Raw genomic sequence first — 27,576 nt, forward strand, 5'->3', positions numbered from 1 at the left:
CGTATTATTTCTGGAATTTTCCATCTAGTGTTTTCAGACACGTTGACCACACGTAACTGAAACCTCAGAAAGTGAAACCCCAGATAAGAGGGGGTGACTACTATACCGCTTTCTATATTAATGAAAAATACAAACACAACCATTATCCTCCATGATCCCTGGGGGTTCAATATTATTAGCTTGTATTCCTCCCCAAAACAGAATACCCAGTTAAGAAAGTGATTTTTTAAAAAATACATGTACGTTTATTAAAAAACCTAACCAAGAACAAACCCTGGGGCACTGAGAAATCAATGTTTCTACTGAAAGCAAGCAGCAACCGCCAGTGTTGACACTTGAGAAATTACAGGTACCTCAGTCCAAACATGAGGTATCAAATATTCTTCCTCTCAAGTGCTAGTGGTCAAAGCTCGCACTCAAAGAGTTGCTGGTGTGTGTGGGCCTTATTATTAGCATAGGCAACTCTTATAGCTGGATATCTAGCTGTCCTGGGTCTACTACCACAACCCATAGCCTCAGAAGTTACATATCCTCTACACTCCACTTGTAGGCGAGTTCCTCCACAGCCTTCTTGCTGGCAAGCCTGGCAAAGCGCTTCTGTTCAAATCCATTGGATCTGCAATCAAGAGATACTAATCAACCAGAATCCTGAATTAGACATTTATTTTTGAAAAAAAGAAGCATTCACAATTTAATGAATAAGAAAATAAGGCATATGAAAATGTTTAAGACATATGCAATAGAATCAAAAGGAAAAAATATATAATTCATCCTTTTATTAGTACTTGGTTGGATCATTTTCCCAGTATTTGACAACTGTTTCAAACACTTACCACTCTCTAAAGGCCCAACGCATTCTCAGATGATGTCTACATCTTATACTTTATTCATTCATTACATAAACATTTAGTGAATTCTTTTTTTAAGCATATTTTATTGATTATGCTATTACAGTTGTCCTAGTTTTCCTCCTTTGCCCAATTGCACCCAGTACCCTTATTCCCTCCAGCAATCTCCCCACTTAGTTCATGTCCATGGGTTGAGCATGTAAGTTCTTTGGCTTCTCTACTTCCTATACTATTCTTAACATCCCCCTGTCTATTTTGTACCTACCAATTACACTTCTTGATCCCTATATGTTTTCTGCCATTCTCCCCCTTACCCATACCAGCTGATAACCCTCCAAATGATCTCCATATCTATGATTCTGTTCCTGCTCTGGTTGTTTGCTTAGTTTGGGTTCTTTTTTAGACTTCCAGTTTTTGATAGTTGTGATTTAGTGCAATTTTAATGTTCATAGTTTTGATCTTTTTTTTCTTAAGCAAGTCCCTATAACATTTCATGCAATAATGGCTTGGTGATGATGAACTCATCATCAGCTTTACCTTGTCTGGGAAGCACTTTATCTGCCCTTCCATTCTAAATGATAGCTTTGCTGGATAGAGTAATCTCGGTTGTAGGTCCTTGCTTTTCATTACTTTGAGTACTTCTTGCCAGTTCCTTCTTGCCTGCAAAGTAACTTTTGAGACATCAGCTGACAGTCCTTTGTAAGTAACTTTGCTTTTCTCTTGCTGCTTTTAAGATTCTCTCTTTACCTTTGACCTTAGCATTTTAATTATGATGTGTCTTGATGTGGTCCTCTTTGGGTCCAACTTGTTTGGGGCTCTCTGTGCTTACTGGACTTGTATGTCCATTTCCTTCACCAACTTAGGGAAGTTTTCTTTCGTTATTTTTTCAAACAGGTTTTCAATTTCTTGCTCTTCTTCTTCTCCTCCTGGCACCCTATGATTCGGGTGTTGGTACGTTTGGAGATGTTCCAGAGCCTTCTTTTACTATCCTCGTTTTTTTGAATTCTTTTTTTCTTCTTGCTGTCCTGGTTGAATGCTTATTTCTTGCTTATGTCCCAAATCATTGATTTGAATCTCAGCTTCATACCGTCCACTGTTGCTTCCCTGTAGATTTTTATTTAACTTAGTGTAACCTTCGTTTCTTACTGGAACTTTTTTATGTTGTTGCCGTACTCAGTGAGTTATTTAAGCATCCTGATCACCAGTGTTTTGAACTCTACATCTGATAGGTTGGTTATCTCTGTTTTATTTAGTTCTTTTTCTGGGGTTTTGTTGTGTTCTTTCATTTGGGCCATATTTCTTTGTCTCCTCAATTTGGTGGCCTCCCTGTGTTTGTTTCTGTGTATTAGGTAGAGCTGCTTTGACTCCCTGTCTTTGTAGCATGGTCTATTGTAGACCTGTAAATTGTGTGGGGCAGAGCCTTAGAAATTGCCAGGGTGGGGCAATCTGCTTCCCCACTTTGTGGCTCTGTGTGGGGGAAGGGCTCGGAGAGCAGACAATGCCTGGTTTCTGGAGGTTTGCCTGGTACTCACCCTGTGCGGCTGGCACCCTTTCAACTGTTGCCCCGGTGCTGAATCCCAGTGGGGGTGGATCTGCGTACTTTTTAAGTCTGTGTGGGCCCTTTAAGCAGTCTCCTGAAAATCTGGCAGTTTCTTCTGCCACCTCAACCCCCACTGCTTTTTATAGCCAGAAGTTATGGGGATTTATCTTCCTGGCACTGGCACCCTGGGCTGTGCGGTCTGGCCTGGGTCTGGGATCGCTCACTCCCAAGATATCCCCCCTGATTTTTATCCACCACATGTAAGTGTCGGCTCAACCCTTTCACTGCCGCCGCAGTCTCTCCACACCACAACGCATCTCCACCCCTCCTGCCCATCAGAATGAATGTGGCTTCTTTAAATCCTTGGTTGTCAGACTTCCATACAGCTCGATTTTCTGACGGTTCTGAGAGTTCATTGTTTTGAGGTCCAATTGTAATTCTTTACATGATTGGGCAAGAAGGTGAAGCATGTTTACCTATGCCTCTATCTTGACCAGAGTCTCTGTTTTTTCATTTAGTGAATTCTTTACATACTAGGAACTGTGTCATGAAAATGTGTATGACACAGCACCTGTCCTATGAACTTAAAGACTAGTGGAGGAGACTAACATTTAAACAAATAATTAAAATAAAAAGCATAAACTATGGTAGAAGTATATATTGGGTATCACATGAACAGAATGTGACCTTTACCAACTTGGGATAGAGATGGACAAGAATAGTCAAGAAAGGTTTCTTGGACGTGGCTCCTAAGCTAAGTCTAAAAGACAGAATTAACCAGAAGGTTGGGGGTGGGGAGAAACTGAAGTATTGGAAGGGCATTTCCAGACACAGCAAAGCATGAGCAATAAGAGCAAAAGCACAAAAATAAGGAATACTCTGCTAAATGCAGGGAATCAAAGGCAAACTGGTATGGCTGGAGCCTAAAGTATGACAAAGGGAGTAGCATAAGACAAAGTTAGAAAGGTAGGCAGAGGCAAGATCATAAAGAGCTTTGTAGGCCATAGTAAAAAGCTTAGATTTCATCCAGTTGGGAGAGATTTAAAGCAGGGGCATAAACTGCACTTCAAAAAGAACACTCTGGAGGAGATCAGAGGCAGGAAAGTTACTGCTGTGGTACAGACAACAGATGATGAAAGCAATGATAAAAAAGAGAGAAGACATAGGACTTAGTGACTGACTAGGTATATAAAAACAAAGGAGAAAGAGGTAAGTTTGACCCCCAGGGTAATAATTTTAGTCACTAGATGAATGAGGCTACTACTAATCAGGATAAAATATACGAGTAGCAGCAGATTTAGAGTAGGAGAAGCTGATGAGTTGTTTTGAATACATTGTATTTAAGGTGTCTTAAGTACACATCGATAGAGAAATATAATATGCAGTTAGATATAACAGAATGAACTACAAATACATATTTGGGAATCATGTATATAATGAAGGTGTGACTAGATAAGATTCAGCCAGACAAGGCACATAAAGTGAGAACAGCTAAGGGTTATAGATGGAGCCCTGAGAAACATTTAAGGAATGCAGAGAGGAAAAGAAGCTCTTAAAGGCGGCCAAGAAGAAATAAAGAGAAAAGAATGAGGAGTAAGGTATCATAAAAGCTAATTAAGGAGTGAATTTCAAGGAGTGGACGTCGACTTCCTTTTAATACTATGCATCTCTCTATCTTATATACACTTCTTATTAGAGCCTATATTCACTGACTGCACTTCCTCACTTTTGACTGACTCCTTAACACATCAGAACCTTGCTTTGGTTTCACTATGCCACAGAGTTAGCTCTCTTTTAGGTCATCAGTGACTTCCCTTATTGCCAAATCCAGTGATTTCTCCCTCTCCACAAATCAGTCACCATGTCCTACCATCTAATCCCCTAAACACTTCTCCACATTCTCTGTTTCTCCATTCTTAATATCACTGCCATGATACAGACCTTCATTCCTATAGCTTAATCTACTGCAACAACCTTGTATCTTGTCTTTCTACTTCCAAACTGTGCCTTTCAAATGTTTCAGATTACTGCCATAATGATTCGTCCATCTGAAATACAAAAATGCTGTTAATCCTTCAGTGGCTCCCCTTTGTCTCTAATGTGATGACCAAGCTCCTCAGACATGTTCCCAAGGCCTTCTTTGACCAGGCCCTGCTTACCTTTCTATACTATGTCCTAAAACTCCATTTCACACTTAATGCTATCTCACCATAACACTATGACATTCCATATGCTTATATATGATCCTCTTCCTAAACATCCTTCCTTTCCTTCTTATCTTGGCTGGTAACTGACACATCTAAAGACTAAGCCATACTCTCCCAAGGCTGAATTTACTCTTCCTCTGTGCTCCCAAAGCACCTTGAAAATTCTCTTTTAACACTTACCAAGTAGCACTGAATTATTTACTCTTTGTCTTTTCCTCTAGATAGAAAGTAGATTTCTGGGCTCAGGGACTATCTCTCACTAATTGTGAGACCTTGGCACCTAGTATGTAGCCACTTAAAAGTTATAACATGTATGCTAAGTGTCAGTGAACTAACTGGGATAACGGGTCTTCCCTCTTTCCTAAGGTTTTCCCTAATGGATGAGTAGGATGAGTAACAAAAGGATTTAGGAAGGGGAGCTTATTATGAATGGCACCATCTCCATCCTTAGAAGCATGCACGGTATTCTGAAGCACCAAGGAAACTACTGTTTTTTACCTTGGGGAATAAGTGCTTAAGAGCATCAACACTAGCTCTGGCTGCTGTGGTTCACTGGATTGAGCATCGGCCTGCGAGCCAAGTGTCACTGGTTCGATTCCCAGTCAGGGCACATGACTAGGTTGCACGTCAGGTCCCCAGTTGGGGGCGCAATTGAGAGGCAACCACACAGTGATAATTCTCTCCCTCTCTTTCTCCTTTCCCCTCTCTCTAAAAATAAAATAAACAAATAAATAATTTCTTTAAAAAAGAGCATCAACACTAATATGATCATAAAGACAAAGGACACATGAATAATAAACAAAACCCTAAACAAAATTTTAAAAAACAAATTACAAGAGAACTCACAAGAGCTTTAGACTAAAGAATTAGGAGCCCAGTGTTCTAATTCCAGCTTTATCAGGTGAGCTCAGTGATTCTAGGTAAGTTGTTAAATCATCTGGGCATCAGTTTCTCTTTTAAATAATGGGAGTTAGACTAATTAATCCCATGGGTTTTTCCAATCATAACAAACTATAGATCTGTTCTAAAAATATTCATTTTAGGTGGGCCAAAAACAAAACTAGAAAAGATGATGAAAGAATGAATAATCAGAAAGAAAGGATGAGGAAAGGAACTAAAAGGGAAAATCTAAGAGAAAACAAGAATGAGAAGTGGAGAAAAATTACTGGAATAATGCAGACATATTAAACGGTACTAAAAAGGACTAGGTCAGGGAGAGTTCTAACTTTTGGGTCCAGAAATTGAGAAATGAAAAAAAACAACAAACTCAGAATAGCAGGAAACATCTTTAGGGTTGTGGCTACAAAAATTCTACTTCTGGCTATATGGCAAATTAGCATTTGGGAAAATCCTCCTGCTATCAAACAAAGGGCCTGTACACAGTGAGCTTCAAACGCAAGTAGTAAGCTAGCCTGAAACCACAAGCTACCCTAAGGATACCTATGAATATGAGGAAATACAGCCTTGAACTTTGATGGCAACTTCAGGGACAGAAAATAATGACTTAGGGCCATATCAGGTGGAGTTCTACTTTCCAGTCATAGCAGAGGAATTTGGGCAGACTAATTTACTAAGACAGCAATTATTAAATGTAGACAAAATATAAAAATACAAGTATCTGAACATATTTAAAGGCATAGGAGAGTGACCAAAAAAAGCTGGCAGAATCAGGATGGGAGTCTATGCACAAAAAGAGATTTGTGAGGCTTTTTCCAGAGGTACTTCCCAAACTGCACAGCTCATAGAGGCAGAAAAAGCCACAGGCTTACTGGCTTGAAGGGTCAGTGCAAAATGTGCAGAACAGCTAAAAATCCTGAAAGGGGTGAGCTGCAAAAGGAGTCAATCCCAAAATCTACATATAAACTGTCCCCAAATCCTTAGCTAACAGCTAAATTATGATTGTGCTGGGGAAACCCCATTGGACCTGATGAAAAAGCCGCAGCTGGAAATTAAAAGAACTGAGCAGCAATTTCAGCTGCTGCCCACTGCAAAGGAGACAGAGTTTGTAGTTCAAAAATAGCCAAGTTAACTCTCTGTTAAAATAATCATCAACACACTTCAGTGTAATATAACAGAATTTGAAGTCTCTAAAATGTTATCATTCATAACATCCAGATTATGTTAAAGAAAAGAGAGAATTCAGAACAAGGTGGTACTTGAATCCTCCCACAACCACATCCAAATTTAAACTAAGCTACATTACAACCATCATTCAGAATCACCTAATACCTGGCTACAGGGATTAAGAAGTGTAATTGGTAGGTACAAAATAGATGGGGATGTTAAGAATAGTATAGGAAATGGAGAAGCCAAAGAACTTAAATGCATGACCCATGGACATGAACTAAGGGGGTGGGGGATGGTGGAAGGGAAGGGAGGAAGGGAGGTGCTGGGCAGAGTAAGGCAAAGGGGGAAAAATTCGGACAATGGTAATAGTATAATCAATAAAATACACTTAAAACTTTTTTTAAATAAAAAATATAAAACTAGTGCATTTGAAAGGGACACCTGAAAGAATTCCCAATTCCCAATGGCTAAAGAATGGAACAATTTAAATTAAAAAATAACATACTGCTGAATTACAATAAAGTATAAAATATGCATGAGTTCATATCACTATAAATAAAAGACTGAATAAATGGGGCAATGAAATAAATCTTCCTTACAGAAAAAGTCCAAATAATATAAGTAGCTATCCCCCTACTAGTCCCCTTTTGAATGTAAGCTGAGCTCAGTAACTCACTTCCACAGAACAGACTACAGAAGGGGGAAAATAGTAACTTTTAAGTGGAGAAACTTGGCAAACACGACCTTACCACGTGACTGAGGTTAACATTACTATTGATGTCATGTGGCTAACATGTACCCACTAAAATGATGTGATGAAAAGGACACTCCGCCACTGTGGTATTCTTTCCAAAACTGCATAACCTAAGTCTAATCATGAGAAAAGCGTCAGAAAAACCCAACTTGAGGGACATTCTACAAAATACTTGACCATACTCTGAAAAATTATGAAGGTTACAAAAAGCAAGACAGAGAAGATAGATCAGAGGAAACTAAAGAGACATGACAACTAAATGCAATGTGGTATCCTGGAATGGATCCTTAGAAAAAGGACATTAATGGAAAACCTAGTGAAATCAAAATAAAATCCGGCACATTAATAACAACATAACAACGTTGGTTTCTAAGTTTTGATAAATGTACCGCGGTGATGTAATGAATGGTAATGAAATGAAATGAGGAGTGTATGGGGATTCTTTATACTATCTTTACAAATTTGCCATAAACCTAATATTATTCCAAAACAAAACTTTACTTAAAAATTTTTTTTCAAAATACTGCACCAAACAACTGCAGAATATACATTACCTTCACACGCAAATGGACTATTCACCAAGGTAAACTATATATTGGGGCATAAAACATGTCTTAACAAATTTTAAAAGGTCAAAATGTTACAGAGCATATTCTCTGACCTCAGTGGAATTAAATCGAAAATCAATAACAGTAAGATATCTAGAAAGGTCTGAAACAATGCCCTCGTAATTAACTCATGAATCAAAGAATGAACTAAAAGGAAAATTAAAAGTCATTTTGAGCAAAATCCTACCTACATCCCTGAAGAAAAGTCTCAGCGAACTAGGAATAGAAAGGAACTTTCTTAACTCAATGAAAGGAATGTATAAAAAAGCTATAGCTTAAAACATATTTAATGGTAAAAAACTGAATGTTTTCCTTCTTAGATTAGGATCAAAGCTCTTACTACTTTCATTCTACATCTGCACTGTAACTTCTAGCTAGTGCAATATGACAAGGAAGATAAACAAAAGGCATATGGGTTGGGAAGGAAGTTGTAAAACTGTCTCTATTCACACAGGGCACGGTCCTCTAAGTACAAAATCTTATGGAATCTATAAAAAAGCTATTGTGCTTTCACTTCAAAGAAAACAATTTGATAATATTTGTTGCCAATGATAAATGTGAACTTTCAAGTGTAAATGAGAATTCTGAAAAATTTGTATCCACCACTATGAACTCTTTAGCTTCTTACTATTTAAAGATTTTTGTGATGAGATCACAGGCAATGCTAACAAGCACATGATTATTTGATAATGTATAATGAAATATGTCAATATTTGGAAGGTCTGAAAAAACAGCAAAACAATTATTTTCCAAATGACCAGCACACAATGTTATAAAATCATGGAGAGGTGACATACCCATTCCAAAGTAGGAAAAAAAAAAAGGATCTTAATGTAACAGTATTAAAAGATTTTTTTGATATAGCTTTAATTTTTTTAATTTATTCATTTATTTTTAAAGAGAGGGGGAGGGAGGTTTCAAGAAAGAGAGGGAAAGAAACATCAATGTGTAAGAGAAACATCAATCAGCTGCTTCTCACACGCACCCCAACAGGGGACCTGGCCTGCAACCCAAGCATGTGTTCTGACTGGGAATTGAGCCAGTGACCTTCCGCTTTGTGGAACTACACCCAACCAACTGAGCCACACTAGCCAGGGCTTGATAATAGTTTTAGATTCCATATTACAAACAACCTTTAAGAAACTGGAGTTTTTGTGCAGTATCAAAAACTGTAGCCCTGGCTGCTGTGGCTCAGTGGATTGAGCGTCGGCCTGTGAGCCAAGTACCGCTGGTTCGATTCCCAGTCAGGGCACATGACTAGGTTGCACGGCAGGTCCCCAGTTGGGGGCGCGAGTGAGAGGCAACCACACAGTGACGTTTCCTCCCTCTCTTTCTCTTTTCCCCTCTTTCTAAAAATAAAATAAACAAATTAATTAATTAATTTTAAAAAATGTAATACACTCTCCTTTTCTAATTACCTCTGTATAAGGCTGAATTATCTTCCTATTCTTCAACTAACTATACTGCAACAGACTAAATGCAGAATCCTGTCTACTATTAAGCTAAACATGAATGAGATTTTCAAAATGAAAACCAATTCCTTGCCCTGACCAGTGTGGCTCAGTTTGTTGGGCATTGTCCTGCAAAACAAGGGTTTGCTGGTTCAATTTCCAGTCAGGGCACATGTCTGAATTGAGGGTTTGGTCTCAGGTCAGGGTGCATGCGAGAGGCAACCAATCAATGTTTCTCTCTCACATCGATGCTTCTCTCCTCTCTTTCTCCCTCCCTTCCCACCTCTCTAGAAATAAAATAAATGAAATCTTTTTTATAAAAAATCTAAACCAATTCCATTCTTCTATTTTTTTTTGTTTGAAAAATAGTATTTTTCTTTACAAATATGGTAATTATGCTAATGTTATGTTATGGCTTCATTATTTCTTAATGAATTAATAAGTGCTTTTTAAACTTCAAATGTGGTAAATATTAGAAATATTAATAGATATAACCAATACAAACAAAAGTTTTTCAAGGTCTTTTAATAACTTTTAAGAGTGCAAAGGGGTTTGAGAATTATTGTGTTAAGATGCTAGAACAATGTCTTTTAGTAGGCAAGAGGAGATGGGATCCAACACATTAAGTAGAGGCACTGACTTTGGATAGGAGCACACACAGTTCATCCATTGGTAACAAACAGGAAGTTAGAGCATGTGGTTTCAGATGCAAGCAGGTGAAAAGATAAGGTGGTAAGGGTCAGTGAGGTATTAAAAGTAACTCACTCCTAAGGCAGTGAAGGGATGGTTCAAGGGATACATTTTAGATATAACATACAGAAGGCTCCAGACTACCACCCATCATTTGAAATGACCAATTTCAAAAACAAAGCATGTCCTATCTGGACCACCTGAGTTCTTTGTCCAGAGGTTTTTAAGCTTTGAAAAGGAAAAAAGGAGCAGGAGTGTTCTAAGCATGGGAAATGGGATTTGAGGACCTCAGAAATAGAAGCAAGCAAATTGCAAATTATTAACCTTGTCATTAGAGCAGAGAATGAGGCAGAGTGTAGTGATCTGCAGTTACAGAAGGTTAGGTCAGATAGAAGAAAAAACAAAAGTATAGGAAATATTCAGGCTTACCTGTCTACTCCATCCCAGCGATATCCAGGCCAGATATTGAATCTGTTGGGAGGAGGTGCTGGGCCACTGTAGCGAGGTCTCACTAATGAGAGAAGAAAGAGAAAACAAGTCAGTTATCTATACAATTCAATTCAGAGATGGATGGCAGTGTGTGTGTGTGTGGAGGGGGTACTTTTATACACAAATCTCTATCAAGTTGAACCTAAACTACCAAAGACAAGGAATCTAGGATTCGATGGGAAAGCCTTCTTTGCACATAGCTATGTATCATCACCCTAATGATTCTCTCTTCACCTAAGTCATGTCCATCTCTGATGATTCCCAAATGGCTCACCTTTCTTATTCTTGTCCTCCTTGGCCTTATTCTTCTTGATAAAGCTGGCCATAGGGTCCCCCTCTCTTTCTTGTTCTCTCAACATCTGATCTAGATCTTCGTCATCAATATAGCGGGCCAGAGGCTTCTGCATTTCCTTTATTGCATCTTCCACATTTTGTTGCTGCTGCCGGCTCTGGACAAGTCTGGGCAAAAAGAACCAAGAGTATTTGCTATACTGTTAGCATTTCTACTCTTACACTGACATGAACTACACCACTACATTTGGAGAACCTCCTCCTCTTTCTAGCAGCCTAGGCCAAATATTGAAAAGGGTAAAATTCCTAGAACACCAACTGGCAGTGGAGAATACATCAGAATTTATAAAGGAGACTGAACACAATGAGTTTCCCATTCCTGAAAACAGCTTTAAAGGCAGAACATAAACTAAATCATCAGAAGAGTAGAGAAATAATTCCCTCCAGTCACTATAATCTTGTTTTACCTTTCAGTGGCTCCCTTACCCTTTTCCCCACTGGGCATACAGCTCATCTCTCTCTGAGTCCTTCTCTTCTTTTCTCCTTTGCTCTAAACGTTCCAGTTTCAAATTCCTCTTACGACCAGACTTATCTCGAAATATGGTTTCAGCATGCTGGAATTCAGCTGCAAAGGAAAATTATGCTTTTAAAGATAAATTAAAGATAAATATCAGGTATCAAAATCAGAAATAATATATTTTTTAATTTTTTAAAGATTTTATTTATTTTTAGAAAGAGAGGAACGGAGGGAGAAAGAGAGGGAGAGAAACATCACTGTGTGGTTGCTTCTTGTGCACCCGCAACCCAGGCACATGCCCTGACTGGGAATCAAACCAGCGACCCTTTGGTTCATAGGCTGGCGCTCAATCCACTGAGCCATATCAGCCAGGGAAGAAATAATATTTTAATAGCTGGAATCAAACACTTGGAATCCTGATACTAAATAAGAACTTCTGTAGCCAGACTACAAATAGTTCCTAGTAATACCTAAGTGCATACTGGTGATGATCCTGAAAACTATTGTATTTCAAGAAGGGAAAGAACTACTGGGACCCACAGAGACGTTAAAATCATGCATAAAACGAGAGCTGAAATTTGGTAGCAATTACAAGTTTAAAATATCAGGTACAATAAGCTACATCAAGAAAAGAAAAGAAAAGCTACATGAACCTCAATTGACCTCTGCACTTTCACATTTTTACCTTCAAATGCCATGGTTTCTTGGTCCCGTTTCTTGAGTTCCTGCTGCTCTCGCTGTATGTCAGTTAACACCAACCCAGTCTTAGCCCCAGAACACATGTGTGCAGCCTATGCAATGGAGAAGGGAGCATTCAACACTAATGAGACAAGGCAGCAGTAGGTATACACAGTTAAGTGCATTTTTGTCTGAAGAGCAGCAATAAGCAAATAAAAAACTCTTAACTTTGTATTCTTATTATCAGCCACAGGATTCACAAAACAGAAAAGAAGAAATAAAATTGAATTCGATGGAAAGTTAATAGTACTATCAAGTTAAAGAGTAAACAAAAACAGAAACCAAGATACAAGCATCTGTATTTCTGATTTTTCAGCATATAAACTGCGCACATGAGGACTCACTCTCAGTCCACCTGACCAGAAAACTGTATCAAGCTCTAAACTTTCCAGTAGAGACCAACACTGACAAAATATTCCATTTAAAATACAAACTCAAATCTAAGATCCTTCAATTGTGGATATATTTCAGGATAATAAAAAGATATGACCAAATCAAAACTTTTTACTAAGCTCCACCTTGTATCAAGATAACACACCAACCCACAAATGGAACATAAGAGTATATCCAGATATCCTCAAGCCATGTGCTAAATCTGATCCATATTAAATTGTTCATGGACTAAACAGATACATAAAATGTGAAGGGGTCCAGCTGAAACATAGCCCTCACTCTGCGACCCAAAAGAGAAGAAGCCCTCTTCCTGAGTTAGGGACAGGCTAATTTACCCTGCCAGGCAGGACCCCATGGGCTACCGAGGAGACTCACATAAAAACGTTTGTGTTGGAGGAAGATGTGCACATCACAGGTTCTATCATAAGATTCCTTTACTAGTACTGGTGTTCTTTACAACACAGTTACTCAGGGTTCAGGAGGATTTTTTTTTCCTAACTCAGTCTTCATCATAGATATCAAATAAAACAAAACACTGACTTTCCAGATGATATGATTTCTAAAAGTAGTTTTATATTTTAAATGCCACTCTTTAAGCTCTGGATACAGTGACTTGCACTCCAATGTATAATAATAAATTGCTTATACTAAATGCTTACTTTGTCCTAGGCACTGTGCTAAAAGTTTTAAACTAACTCATTTAATTTTCACAATCACCTTATGAAGTACATACCATTATCCACATTTTATCAATGAAGAAGCTGAGGCTTAGAGAGATTATGTATCTTGCTCAAATTTCACAGATAGAGTGGAAAAAGTAGGATTTGAATATGTGCTACATTCAACACAAGGTTTGTGTTCCCAACTCCACTCTGTAAAGCACAGTTCTCAGTTTATGCCTAAGAAAATAGGAAGTTTTTCTAGACCTATTAATATGAGATTTATGGAAATAAGATGATACAAAGGTAGAAGCTACTTAGGAGCTCTGGTATTTGCAAGTTCATCTGGGCTGGGTTACAGGTAGTCCTGCCTTCAGAGAGAAGGGAAGACCCCTAGAAGTCCTTTAAACTAAATTTACTATACCACCAAGGTCTACTTCCTCCTCCTCCTCTGGCATGGATCTCTGGGGCTTGTATAGAGGTATAAGACAGGAGTCACTCTAAGAGAAAAACATGGGTCCTGAAAATTCCTACCTTCGTTCCCAAAGGCTGAGTCCTTCGAGGTGGAGACAGATCGGAATCAGAAGATTTGGCCCTCTGTTTCCTCCTTGGTGGAGACAGGTCAGAATCAGAGCTCTGGTGTCTAGGTCTATGCCGTGGAGAAGAAAGAGCTGAATCAGAGGCTTTCCAACTGTCACTTGTGTAGGAAGACGAGTCCAACGTGTGACTCTGATGTCTTCTAGGTGAAGAACTTGTATGAAATTTCCTATGGCTGGGTGAAAAGCCTGGAAGTTAAAGAACAAAGATTTTAATCCCCTTGTCAGAATCTTTAAAAAGAACTTTCTGGGTTAATGTTCAACTTTCATTTAGTCCTCCTGTGTCACTAACCTAAACAGAAGTGCAAATGACATCGGAGAAGAGCAAATCAGAGACAATTTTTAAAACAAATAGGCAGGATGTGGGGTTCCATTCCCAAGTTACTAGTGTGTGATTAGTATGTGAGATCACAACATATTCATCTATGTCATATTTATCCACACATAGAATGGGCAAAATAACTCAGATAGCAGTGGTGTGGTAAAAGTTAAAACTACCTAGAATATATTCTGAAGTCCTCAGACTAAAATATAACAATGTATTTGAATTTAAAAATTAAAACAGTAAATAAGGACAAAAGATGTAGTTAAAAAAAAAAATTTCACCACACAGGCCCAAAATGTAGACATAAGCATCATAAATTACTCCCAAAAAAGCAATCGGTAATATGTACCAATGATCTTTAAATACACAACCCTCTAATCCAGTAAATCAATTTCTAGCTTCCTAGGAAACATATCTAGAAGTACCAATTCTCAAGAAATCAATCTAGAAGTAGAGAAAGAAATAATCCAGAATGGGCAACAGTTTATGGACACTGTTCATTATAGAATTATTAAAGCAAAATTTAGAAATAACCTGATATATGCAGTATTAGGAAAATGGTTAAGTAAGTTTATGTAATACAACACCAATAAAAATTATATCAACAAAGAGATGTTTTTAATGACATGGAGAAGAAATGAAAAAAAGCTAGATAATACATGTGATAAGCATATAATGCATAGAGGGCTCAACTACGTCAGAATGAATAGAGAAAAGGCTAAAAACACTGGCTACAACACTAACAGTGATTGCCTTTGAATGATAAAATTTTGTATGACTTTTTTTCTGCTTCTTTGTATATTTCCAGACATTCTAAAGCTTCTATAACAAACATATAGTACTTTTATGTGGGGTGTGGAAAATAAAGAAAAGAATATATAAAAATGTCTTCCTCCCCTGGCCAGGTGGCTCAGTTGGTTGAGCATTATCCTGTACACCAAAAGGCTGCAGATTTGATCCCACGTCAGGGCACATGTCTAGGTTGCAGGTTTGATCATTGGTCAGGGGTGCATATGGGAAACAACCGACTGATGTCTCTCTCTCTCTTTCTCTTTTTTTCACTCTCTCCCTCTCTCCCTTCCTCTCTCTAAAAATCAATAAACAGCCCTGGCTGGTGTGGCTCAGAGGATTGAGTGCTGGCCTGCAAACCGAAGGTAACTGGTTTAATTGCCAGTCAAAAGCACATGCCTGGCCTGTGGGCTAGGTCCCCCCAATTGATGTATCACTCACATGTTGTTGTTTCTCTCCTTCTCTTTTTCCCTCCTTTCCCCTCTCTCTAAAATATATAAATAAAATCTTTAAAATAAAATAAAAATCAATAAACACATCCTCAGGTGAGGATTGAAAAAAAAACTCCTTCCCTCCTACTGTTTAATAATTAACTCTTCGGTCCAACCATTTCCCTATAGCTTTTAAAATTTCTCCAAAGAAATTCCATTTTCATTTCTAAAAGACATGAATACCTAACAAAGATCCAAAATAAAGCACCTAGAGAATATGTCCCTCACATGAACAATCAATGCTCACCTTTAGAATCATGCTCTTTATTTCTGAAATGGAATTTTGCTTGCTTTTTTCGTGGAGGAGAGAGGTCTGAGTCATATTCATATCTGCTGTTCTTCGGGACTGAGGGATGAGAGGGTCTTGGCTCCTTCCAATGTGGAGAACTTTTGCTAGAGGCTCTTTCTGGGGCTTTACTGCTTTTGGATCTAGGTAGTGAGTGGGAAACATTAGGCGCCAAATCAGGGGAGTCATGACGGGCCCTCCCAAGCTGCAATGTATCCAAGGAATCAAAAGTCCCTGGTTGAGATGTGTCAGGGAAGCTGCTACGGGCCCTACTCCGGGGAGAGATATCTGAGGAACTGTGATGAGCCCTCCTAGGAGATACATCTAAAGGACGATAATGCTTCCTGAGTGGAGAGGGATCCGGTGAATCGTGACGGGGTCTCCTAGGAGGAGAAGGATCCGGGGTGTCGTGGCGGACCCTCCTAAGAGGAGGTGAATCCGAAGTGTCGTGGTGGACCCTCCTAGGAGGAGAAGGATCCGGGGTGTCATGGCGGACCCTCCTAAGAGGAGATGAATCCGAAGTGTCGTGGTGGACCCTCCTAGGAGGAGAAGGATCCGGGGTGTCATGGCGGACCCTCCTAAGAGGAGATGAATCCGGGCACTCATGACGGAAATATCTGTGTGAAGGCAGATCCTCATTGTGGCCTAAACACAAATAGCAAAGAGTCAGATTCTCACCATCAGTACCCAAAGTTTCAAAAGATGCCCCAGCAGCATACATCTCAAAACTACTCAGAAAGCCCAAAACTACTCTGCACACTCCTCTGCATAGGGGCAGCAAAGACTTTAATACCCTTGTCAGAATCTTTAAAAAGAACTTACTGGGTTAATGTTCAACATTCATTTGCTTTGCAAATTTATGACTTGTTAGGCAAATAAAAAAGATTCTTTTTAAGATGTTCAAGAGTTAAGATGCTCACAAGTTAACTAAACCTGTGCCACATCAAAATGAACTCTGTCAACTTTAATCCATGCAAGTGTGCTCCTTATTATAGGGGGAGAGATCACCAGAAAAAAAGGATCAGCTTTTACTGATCACCTACTCATGCCAATGTTTTATATAGATTACCTTATTTATTTCTCACAAGCATAGGAAATAAATATTATCCCCATTTTATAGATTTAAAAAAGTTGCCCTGGCTGGTGTAGCTCTGCAGATTGAGCACTGGCCTGCTAACCAAAAGGTTGCTGGTTCGGTTCCCAATCAGTGCACATGCCTGGGTTGCAGGCCAGGTCCCTGGTTGGGGGCATGTGAGAAGCAACCGATCAATAAATATTTCCCTCTGACATCAGTGTTTCTCTCCCTCTTTCTCCCTCCCTTTCCATCTCTCTAAAAATAAAAAAAAGAAAGAAAGAAAGGAAGGAAGGAAGGAAGGAAGTTGATAGCCAGAAAGATTAAGTAATTTGCCAGTCATACTACTAGTAAGTGGTGGAGTAAATATCCAAATCCAGATCTGTAGGACTCTAGAGTCCACGTGTACTCTTTAAAAATATGTTGTTGAACATTCTAAGAACAGAGAGCAGGACAGCAGAAGCAGAGTACGGGAGCAGAAAAGGAGGAAACTGAGGTCATAAGCAACAGGATGCCGAAGTGTGTAGGGACTTAAAGCATTGTGAGGACTTAGTGAGAGGGGAAGCCATTGGAAGGTTTTAAGCAAAGAAGTGACATGATTTGACTTCTATTTTTGTAAAAATCACTTTAGCTCCTATTTTGAGAATATATCGTAGGGGAGCAAGAGAATGGTGACTTAGGAGGCTGCTGCAGTCCTCCAAGTAAGAGACAGTGAGGGTGGCTAAGGGGATGTGCAAGCAAGCAGTGAGGTGTCTACATACACCCAGATAAGATGGTACACAGGATGTGATGCATTAATTGATGTAGGGTGTAGAAAAAAGAAGGGAGTTAGGGAGATTCCAAGATTTTGGCCTGAGCCATTTAAAGAATGGAATTGCCATTTACTAAAATGGGAAAGACTGTAAAGAATGGAAAGAGATACATTTAATTTTGGAGATGTTAAGTTTGAAATGCATACTAAATTAACACATGGAAATATCAAGAAAACAGATATATGAGTCTGGAATTCAGAATTAAGTCCCAGGCTGGATATGTAAATTCAGGAGATATCAACCTGAGATCACCTAGATATTCAGTGTGGACAGAAATTTTTTAAGTTATGTAAGAATCCCTGAAACACTCAAGCATTTAGGGATTGAGATGGTAATGAAACCAAAGACAGAAAGAGCAACCACTGAAATAAGAGGGAACCAGGAAGGAAAACCCAGGAAGAGCAACCAAGTCAATTAACAAGGGGCTACAAGTGACCACTGGCTATAACACTGGAGTAGTGAGGATGAAAGCCTGACTGGATTGGGTTCAAAAAAGAATGGCAAGGTCAGAAATGGAGAGAGGGAGGATAGATAATTGGTAGGAGAAATTTGGTTTTAAGAGTAGGGTGTCATTAAAGTGGAGTGATACTTCAGGGTCAAGAGAATAATTTTTAATGTATTTTATCCATAAATACAGTTTTTCTACAAGTTAACATACTTTTTTATAAATATAACCTCAATATCACTATCACACCTAAAAAATTAACAATAATTCTAAAAAACTAACAATAAATCATCTCTTCTATCCTGTCAATGTTCAGATTTCCCTGTCTCATTCATTTTGCTACCAGATTTGAGATATTATAATTCAAATACCATAAAATTCACTCATTTAAAGTATACACACTTTAATAAATTTCTAGTATCATAAAAAAAATGTAGTTAAGGAAATAGTTTGAAACTTCCCATTCTCAAAGGCATAGGAGAAAGAATATTTATAGCAACTCAGGACATTTCCAAAATCTACTTTCTCCTCTTCCTCTATTACTTACCACTGAGATCTATGGCCCAAATACAAATAAAGCCAGGTAGGACCCAGTGAATACTTACTAAATGGATGATTTAAACCAATTCAACTCCTTTACTTTGGGGAATAGGTCTATTTAATAAGAATCCACCCCTCAGAGAAAAATACTGATATCTGTAGGAGACCTGATAGTAAATCTAACCCATGGGGTTGATAAATTCCACATTTATTAAAAATAAAGGGTCAGAGATCAGTAGGATATTTCCAAAAACAAATGAGGATGGAGCTATGAGAATAAGGCAAAACAAAAACAATTATTTTTGCGTGTGTTTATGTGTGTATCACTTCCTAAACCTACAGATATGGAAACCAAAAGACTCTCTATGAAAAAAGGATTATGGAAAAGACTGGAAAAAAAAAAAAAGACAAGACTGACACACTACTATAGGATAAGGCACAAAATAATGATTAAAACAGTCTAACTGCTATGTTGTACACCTGAAACTAATATTTAATGTCAACTGTAATTTAAAAAACATTTTTACTTTAAAGAGTAAAAAAGGATTCTGATGAAAGAATGCTAGTTAAGTTTTCATGCATAAAACATAAAAATCGTCGTCGTCGTCGTCGTCGGCAGCCGTCCGTCTCGAGAGACGATGGTGTAGCTTCTTAAGAGTCTATCTGCACCGCCGAGAATGGCTGTGCAGTCCAACTCGGGAGTGACACGGTATCTGTCTCCTCCCGTGTTGAATCGACATCTTGTGATGACGCTGGAGTGTCCTCTCCAGTGAAGCTGAAGCTACAGAGCCTGGGCAGGGTGATATGGAGGGTCTGCTGTTGCCCATGCAGCAGACCCCCCCTCTCTTCGCAGCTGAAGGGTCCAAGGGAAAGACGGAGTCAATACAGCTTGGCTTCAGGTGCGCCGCAGGAGTTGCCGGTGTTGACTACAACGTCAAACCGCCTTAGGGACTCCGGCTCCGGATTTTCTGTCGGGGTTTACTCCCTTAGCCTTTCCCCTGAAGAGGTATGCCGCAAGGCAGCGGAGGTTTTTTGGAGTCAGAGTTTTCCTTCTCTGATGTGCCCTGACTGGAAGATCGAACCAGCGACACTTAGCTCGCAGGCCAACGCTCATATTGCACTGATAATTAACTAAGGAAATGGTGACCACTAACCTACAGCCAACTGTCACATTTTTTAAAATCAGAACTGCAGGATAATTAACCTGAAGGCACAGATTATAATACAGAAAGAACAAGTCCTGTTTACAAGTTAACTCTTCAATCATCCATGTATGAAAAAGGAATTAGCATCAAGGGTAAACTGGACTTAAACAACTATCAAGTAGCAAGATCCTCCTTTACGAAGGAATTAATGCAGGAAATAAAAAACTAGCCCACTTCCACTGGCCACACAGAGCTCAAATGACTGCTGCATCCAGGGCTCTGACTCACTGGGACTGTTTCTTAATCTGTGTCCCTCAGTAAGCAGACTTACCTACTAAGTTGTTGAAAAGGGGGAAATGACTTCTAAGACTCAAGTGATGATTTACCACAGAACAGTAGGCTATAAGAATCAAACACTTTAGCAATTCAAGACTTCAACAAACATTTATCAATGGCACCTCCTTATTCTAGGCAGGGGCAATAGCAAGGTAAGACTTCGTCTTATCTCTGCTCAGATATGACAGACAAATGCCCTGTCCAACTCAAGAACTCAAACATTTTGTTAAATAAAGAATTAAATTATTGGCCTAGGGAGATGGTGTAGAATGGGCATGTGGAGGATAATGCACTGTAAAATACCAATATGTAAGGGAAGAACAAATAAAGATTTACTAACACAAAGGACAGAAAACATTGGTCCTTGACTCATACATGAGTTTCTTCAGAGAGAGGACAGAGTTGTTCAAGTCTCCAAATTCTGTTCCTCAGATTCTCATAAACTCCTCCAAAGTCCTGTCTGTGTACTAAGTGCTCGCCTATTCTGGTCCAGAGAAGAATGGGTGCTGAAAGTCCCCCAAATGAGTCACTTCCTGACCTCAGTAACCTTAATACCAAAATATAAGAAAAAATGGGATATCTGGTCTTTCAGTTCCCATGTCTTACTACCTCTGAAGAAGTCCTGAATTCTATTTTATACTATATTTTTCAGAATCAAAGCATGCATTCTTCCAAAAAAGGTGTAGAAAAGAAAAAAAAGTTTCCCCTATAAATAGGAAACTTAGATTTATCTACTGTTGGAACTCACCTCCGAGAAGCTTCCATTTCGCACTGGAACGAAAGGTTTCCATCTGTTTTACCTCTTCTGGGCGCTCATCCACAAATTCAGCCACCTGTGGCAGTGAAGACACTATGCTGAGGAAACCCACAGGATCCAGTCAAGGAGTACTGTTGTCTCGAGAACCTGAAGTTATAGCCATTCCCATTCCTAATACACATGGCACATACAGACCCAAAACAGCCATGAAGAAAGATGCAGTGCTCCTAAGTGATGTTTGCTCCATAAACATCTGATTGTCACTGGATGGTTTAATTCTAGATCTTTCTCTAATCAATTTCTCTCCAAAGGTTAATTTCAGTCACTACAAACCTTTTTATCAACTTTCCAGGGACACAACTGCCACTTGTAAGATAAAAGCTAAATTATCTTTACCATTTTATTTTTACCTTTTTTTTTTAAAGATTTTATTTATTTATTTTTAGAGAGAGGGGAAGGGGGGGAGTAAGAGAGGGAGAGAAACATCAATGTGTGGTTGCCTCTCATGTGCTCCCAACTGGGTACCTGGCCTGTAACCCAGGCATGTGCCCTGACTGGGAATCAAACCAGCAACCCTTTGGTTCACAGGCCGGCACTCAAATCATGAAGCCACACCAGCCAGGGCTTTATTTTTATTATATTGCATTCAAAGTGAAAACACAGGCAGGATCCTTGTCATGCCTATCCTTATGAAACCTTTCTTGTTATAGGTAGTCACAATGATAGGTATTCTTGAACCCAACCAAAAGAAGTCATGAAGATGTACACAGGATCATAGAATCTTTAAGAGAGAAAATCCCATTTCATATCATCCAAACTCCCAAACAAATGTGGAATCTTCTTTATAGTATTCTTGATAAATGATTAGTCATCCAAGTCCTCCCTGTCAGGGAATCAAGTCACTAACACAGAACTCACTATGTTAAAATACAGTCCACTGTATTTGGGGGGCAGTGCTATAAAGTTCTTAGTTTTACTGGATTGGTATCTACCTTCCTATACCTTCTTTCCATTGACCATAGATCTGACCTCTGACAACTGATCCTCTTTCCACGTGACAGACTTCCAAAGATGGCTGGCATAATAAATTCTAGTTACACAGTAGCAACTATATGCAAGGCACTGTGTTTTGTACTTCACTATCTCACTCAATCCTCACAATAGCCCTGCCAAGAAAGCTCCCACACTATTTAAGGGCAAACTATGGCTCAGATAAGTAACTTTCTCAGTCTCACAAGGTAGCAAGTGGCAGAACTGGAATTCAAACCCCAGTCATAATTCCTCTTTACTTCTCTTCTCCCAAGAGCCTACCATTATTCTTCATACACATAACCTAGTTTAGAGACCTCTCAGCGGTCATTAAAAGCACAGGCTTTCGAGCAAAATGAACTGAGATCTAAATCCCCAGCTCTGCCAGTTGGTACTTGTGTAACCTTTGGCCAGTTATTTTCTCTAAACTTCAATTTCCTCATTTATAAAAGTAGCTTTCAAAGGAGTGGTATCAGGATTCGGTGACATAGTTCATGTGAGCTTAGCAGTACTTGTACATGGTAAATGCTCAATAAGTTATACCGATTACTCTTTGCTGCTACTGCTATTGTGATTGTCCTAGTTATTTTGCCATTATTACTGGTGATGGTGATGGTTTTGCAGTAATAAAAATGAATTCAATGACCAACATCTATTTTAACCAGTGTAGAGAGCAGTAGGGCTAAAGTCTCCCTTATTTTGGTTTTGGGGCAATCACAGGAGCAAAAGACAGTATCATAAAGGAAAATTAATAGAGGACCACATAAAAATTATAATTTTTTAAAATAATTTTTAAATGTCAAAACTATTATAAATGAAAAGGCAAATGATAAAATATACCTATGATACATAAAACAGATAATATATTCGTCGGCAGCCGTCCGTCTCGAGAGACGATGGTGTAGCTTCTTAAGAGTCTATCTGCACCACCGAGAATGGCTGTGCAGTCCGACTCGGGAGTGACACGGTATCTGTCTCCTCCCGTGTTGAATCGACATCTTGCGATGTCGCTGGAGTGTCCTCTCCAGTGAAGCTGAAGCTACAGAGCCTGGGCAGGGTGATATGGAGGGTCTGCTGTTGCCCATGCAGCAGACTCCCCCTCTCTTCGCAGCTGAAGGATCCAAGGGAAAGACGGAGTCAATACAGCTTGGCTTCAGGTGCGCCGCAGGAGTTGCCGGTGTTGACTACAACGTCAAACCGCCTTAGGGACTCCGGCTCCGGATTTTCTGTCGGGGTTTACTCCCTTAGCCTTTCCCCTGAAGAGGTATGCCGCAAGGCAGCGGAGGTTTTTTGGAGTCAGAGTTTTCCTTCTCTGATGTGCCCTGACTGGAAGATCGAACCAGCGACACTTAGCTCGCAGGCCGACGCTCAATCCACTGAGCCAAACCAGACAGGGCTTAGATAATATATTATTATATAAATATCAAGTAAATCAATGAAAAAAATTAAAATCCCAATTTTCTAAAAATGGACAAAACACCAAGAAATTCATTAAATAGAAATGTCCAACAAACATATGAAAAACTGTTCATTTCACTATTTTTCAAAGAAAATGGATACCACTGTTCACCTGCCAAGTTGGCATAGGTTTACTATGGGTTTTGTTGTTGTTGATAATATTCAAGTATTAGTGAAGAAATGGAAAAACTGTCATTCTCATACACTCCTAGTGGGAGTGTCAATTGACACCACCTTTTGGAAAGCAATATGGGACTATAGCTCAAAAGGACCATAATTTCACTTCATGGGAGTAAAGAAATAATGGATTCCTACAATGATTTATCTACAGTATGTTTATCAAAGTACTTTGATATTTTAAGACAGGAGACAATCCAGTAATAAAACATTTTAAATTAATATGTATACTGAACTACTACACAACCATTAAAAATCACATTCTTGAAGAATATTTTAAAGTCTTACTAAAGTATTCATGATATATTATTAAGTGAAAAAGCAGGCTCAAAAACATTGTATACAGTATGATCCCAATTATATTTGAAAAAATAAATCAAATACAAGTATGTATAATCTATGAATTAAAGAGATATCCATCCAAATGTTAGGGATTGTTACCTCTGGATAGTCACAGTATAAGTGACTTTTTATGCTCTTTTTAAAACTTTAAAGTTCCTTAAAATTCCCAAATATTCTATCATTAGTATATATTGCTTTTATAAAATGAAAAAAATTAAAACAAATGTTGTAAACATTAATTAGGTTTAAGTGATTCTGAATGAAACTAACTGGTTCCTTATGATCACTATTTCTCTTCTAATTACCAACAAACCATCTTTTAAATAATCTATTATAGAATATGTTGGGGATTAACATATACTCTCTGGAATTTATCTTTACAACTTTACCATTATATAGCCTATCAACAGCTCTCCTTTTCACCTGCTTCTCAGTTATTCTCAGCAAAGGTTCCATGAATATACCAATGCTAGATTATTTGCCTATACTTTTGCCTACCTGGCTCTTACTCATCTTTCAAAACTCATGTCAGGTATTTACATCCTTCATGGTATTTCCCAATGGAATAGTGTGCTACTTCCCCTACCCTCTAAAAGCACTTGGTACATAATATAGCTCCAATATTTCTCATATTGCTGAAATAATTTGAAACTTAGTCTGCCATTTTAGGGTATGACCTCTAAAGTACAAATACTATGTTCTATTAATCCACATATCTCCATCACTTAGACAAGAGTATACACATTTTAAAGTTTAGTTGAATCAATGAATAAAAGAAACCAACAGGAAGTTTCCCCAGGGGGCGTGGTGGGAGGGGGGAAAAAGGGGAAAGAAGAAGGGTCTAGTCAAGGAGCTAGTATTCATGACCCATGGACATGGACAACAGGGTAGGGACTGACTGTGGGGTGGGAGGAAGCATGGGGGAGAAAAATGGGACAACCGTAATAGAAAAACAATTTTTAGAAAAGAAAAGCAAGTTTCCTATAATTGACCCTGAACATTGTTTTTAAGGTAGCTTCCAACAAATTGAACCTGACTAGTTCTAATCATAGCTCCATCACTGACATTGAGGACTTCTGCCTCTCTCTATGATGAGTTTCCTTTTCTATTTTGATGGGCTCCTCCATTAACAAAGGAGATAGTGTATAGGAATCATCAAAGAAGACTATTTTAAAAGAGCTCTTTGAAAGTATTCTTTGTCCTCAACTTACCCTCTTACAAATTACCCTGCACTGGGAGTCAAGATTGAAAGGCTTGAATTTCAAAGTCCTCACTGCCTCAAAAGATACATACCACAGGCAAATCTCCATCATCTTCCTCTTCCTCCTTTTCTGGTTTAGTGGTAGAGATAGATGTCCAGCTCACATCATCATCCACAATGCGCATTCTAAATGTGAAAAAAATATATCAAAAAGGATTAACATTCTTAGTTAACAGCTTATGAACACTTACCTACTGGTTTTAGAATAAGGGTGAAAATCCTGTAAGATCCTGCATGGTCTAATACATCAGTTTTCACATACTCAGTTCCTTCCCTCTGCCTAACCTACTCTTCTCACTCTCTACTGGGAAACTCTTACTCATTGTTCGTCGGCAGCCGTCCGTCTCGAGAGACGATGGTGTAGCTTCTTAAGAGTCTATCTGCACCGCCGAGAATGGCTGTGCAGTCCGACTCGGGAGTGACACAGTATCTGTCTCCTCCCGTGTTGAATCGACATCTTGCGATGTCGCTGGAGTGTCCTCTCCAGTGAAGCTGAAGCTACAGAGCCTGGGCAGGGTGATATGGAGGGTCTGCTGTTGCCCATGCAGCAGACCCCCCCTCTCTTCGCAGCTGAAGGATCCAAAGGAAAGACGGAGTCAATACAGCTTGGCTTCAGGTGCGCCGCAGGAGTTGCCGGTGTTGACTACAACGTCAAACCGCCTTAGGGACTCCGGCTCCGGATTTTCTGTCGGGGTTTACTCCCTTAGCCTTTCCCCTGAAGAGGTATGCCGCAAGGCAGCGGAGGTTTTTTGGAGTCAGAGTTTTCCTTCTCTGATGTGCCCTGACTGGACTCATTCTTAAGATCCTAGCATATACATATACGTAACTTCTATGAGCATACCTTCCTCACTACGCTTCCTTAACTCCCCCATCTATGAACCCGTTACACATTCTTGGAATACTTTCATTGCATTTATCACAAAGGGCATAAATCATTAGTTGCATAGTTAGTTGTTTAAAGCCCATATCCTCATTAAACCATAAGCTCACCAGAATAGGGACTATATGACTTTCTCATTCAGAGTGGTATCCTCAACACCCTGCGGTAAGTGGCATAAGAAGTATTCAATAAACATGTTACAAAAATAAACTATGAATGACTGCAAGTAATAACAATAACTGCCATGATGTGAACACTTATCTGAAAAGCCAAGATCACTTTACACATTTCTAATCACAACCAACTACCATTTAATGTAAGTGACATCATTCAGTATTGCTCCCCTTTCAAAGATAAAAAAACCTAGGTCTAGAGAGATAAAATATCTTGCCCAAAGTCACCCGGACCATAAAGTGGCACAGCTAGGACTCAAACTCTGATCAGTGTTACTCCAAAGCTCAAGATATCTTCACTACATGGCCGTGCTTCCAAAGAATCCACACAAGTCAGAGGAGCAGGAAGATAAGGCAAGAATAAGGCAAAAACCAAACCAGTAAAGAAAGTGGATCAGTTCTTTGGAAATACTTGACTTTACAGAGTATATTAGTTTCCTAGGGCAAACACAGTGGCTTAAGCCAACAGAAATGTCTCTCTCAGCTCTGGAGGCTTGAAGTCTGAAATCGCAAGACATGTGCAAGGCAATATCCACTGGGCTCTGGAGGAGAATCTTTCCCTGATTCCCAGCTTCCGGCAGTCCGAGGCATACCTTGGGTAACTGCAGCCAGGCTAGTTTCAGCCTCCACCCTCACACGGCTGTTTTCCCTCTACACCAGTTTCTGAGTGCAAATTTCTCTCTTCTTAAAAGGACAGCAGTCATACTGGATTTAGTGTCCATCCTAATCAACATGCCCTCATACACTTACTCCATGGTAGCAGTGTAAAGCTTAAATAACTCATGTCTACAATACCTAGAACAGTGCCTGGCATATGACAAGAACTGTTTACGTGTTAGTTACCGTCAGTAGTAGGACTGAGTAACAGGAACTGAGTGCAGGTCTGTGATTCAGGACCAGGGTCCTTGGGCCTGGAGAAGCCCCACAAGAGGTTCTGGGCCCTAAGTACCCAGACACAGAGGCTTTGAATTAGCTTCACCATTGCTCTCGGGGCACAATATTCATTCCCTGCGGGAGAGAACTAAAGGCTACAAAGGCGAGAAACAGGCAATGCAAGTGACAGCCTGGCTTGCACACAAGAAGACAGTGTACGGGGGCGCGAAACGGGTCCGCGCTCAGGCAGGGTCCCCCGAGCGCGTCTGAGAGCCCGGCCGAACCTCGGGCACTAGGAAGCCCGGGGCCGAGGGAGGAGCTGGAGACGGGAGGGGCGGCGCGCGCCCGCCGGGCCGAACTCACCCCTTGCCGCCGGCACCGACAGGCTTAGGCCGCTTTTTGCGACGCTTCAGAACGGACTCGGAGCTCCCGCGGACGCCGGCATCGGCCCCCGACAAGTAGCGCTTCAGGTACTCGGCTTTGGAGAGCGGCGGAGCTGCCGCCATAGCAGCAGCGGGGGCGGGGCGACGGCGCGGC

General features: G+C 39.6%; 1 protein-coding gene across 1 annotated transcript; it reads right to left on the reverse strand.

Annotated features, from left to right (window-relative positions):
* Nucleotides 1-219: 219 nt before the first annotated feature.
* BUD13 (BUD13 spliceosome associated protein) lies at nucleotides 220-27,576 on the reverse strand. The gene is made up of 10 exons (XM_090265977.1): nucleotides 27,403-27,576; nucleotides 25,146-25,239; nucleotides 20,838-20,922; nucleotides 15,701-16,384; nucleotides 13,787-14,037; nucleotides 12,148-12,253; nucleotides 11,432-11,570; nucleotides 10,929-11,113; nucleotides 10,595-10,676; nucleotides 220-616 (listed from the first exon to the last, which is right to left on the reverse strand). Exons 1-10 carry the CDS (start codon nucleotides 27,543-27,545, stop codon nucleotides 523-525), a joined length of 1,863 nt encoding a protein of 620 aa, XP_090122103.1. The 5' UTR covers nucleotides 27,546-27,576; the 3' UTR covers nucleotides 220-522.

This window comes from Furipterus horrens, unplaced genomic scaffold, assembly GCF_987537825.1.
Source record: "Furipterus horrens unplaced genomic scaffold, mFurHor1.1.pri manual_scaffold_2, whole genome shotgun sequence".
Classification (NCBI taxonomy): Eukaryota; Metazoa; Chordata; class Mammalia; order Chiroptera; family Furipteridae; genus Furipterus; species Furipterus horrens.

Bases quoted from the DNA above. Each gene is read 5' to 3' on its own strand.
- BUD13 (XM_090265977.1), bottom strand. From the start codon at position 27,545: ATGGCGGCAGCTCCGCCGCTCTCCAAAGCCGAGTACCTGAAGCGCTAC. The intron at 14,038-15,700 runs GTGAGCATTGAT...TTTAACTTCCAG, and splicing joins TAAAGAGCATGATTCTAAAG to GCTTTTCACCCAGCCATAGG. The intron at 10,677-10,928 runs GTGAGCCATTTG...TTCTCTCATTAG, and splicing joins GGAGGACAAGAATAAGAAAG to TGAGACCTCGCTACAGTGGC.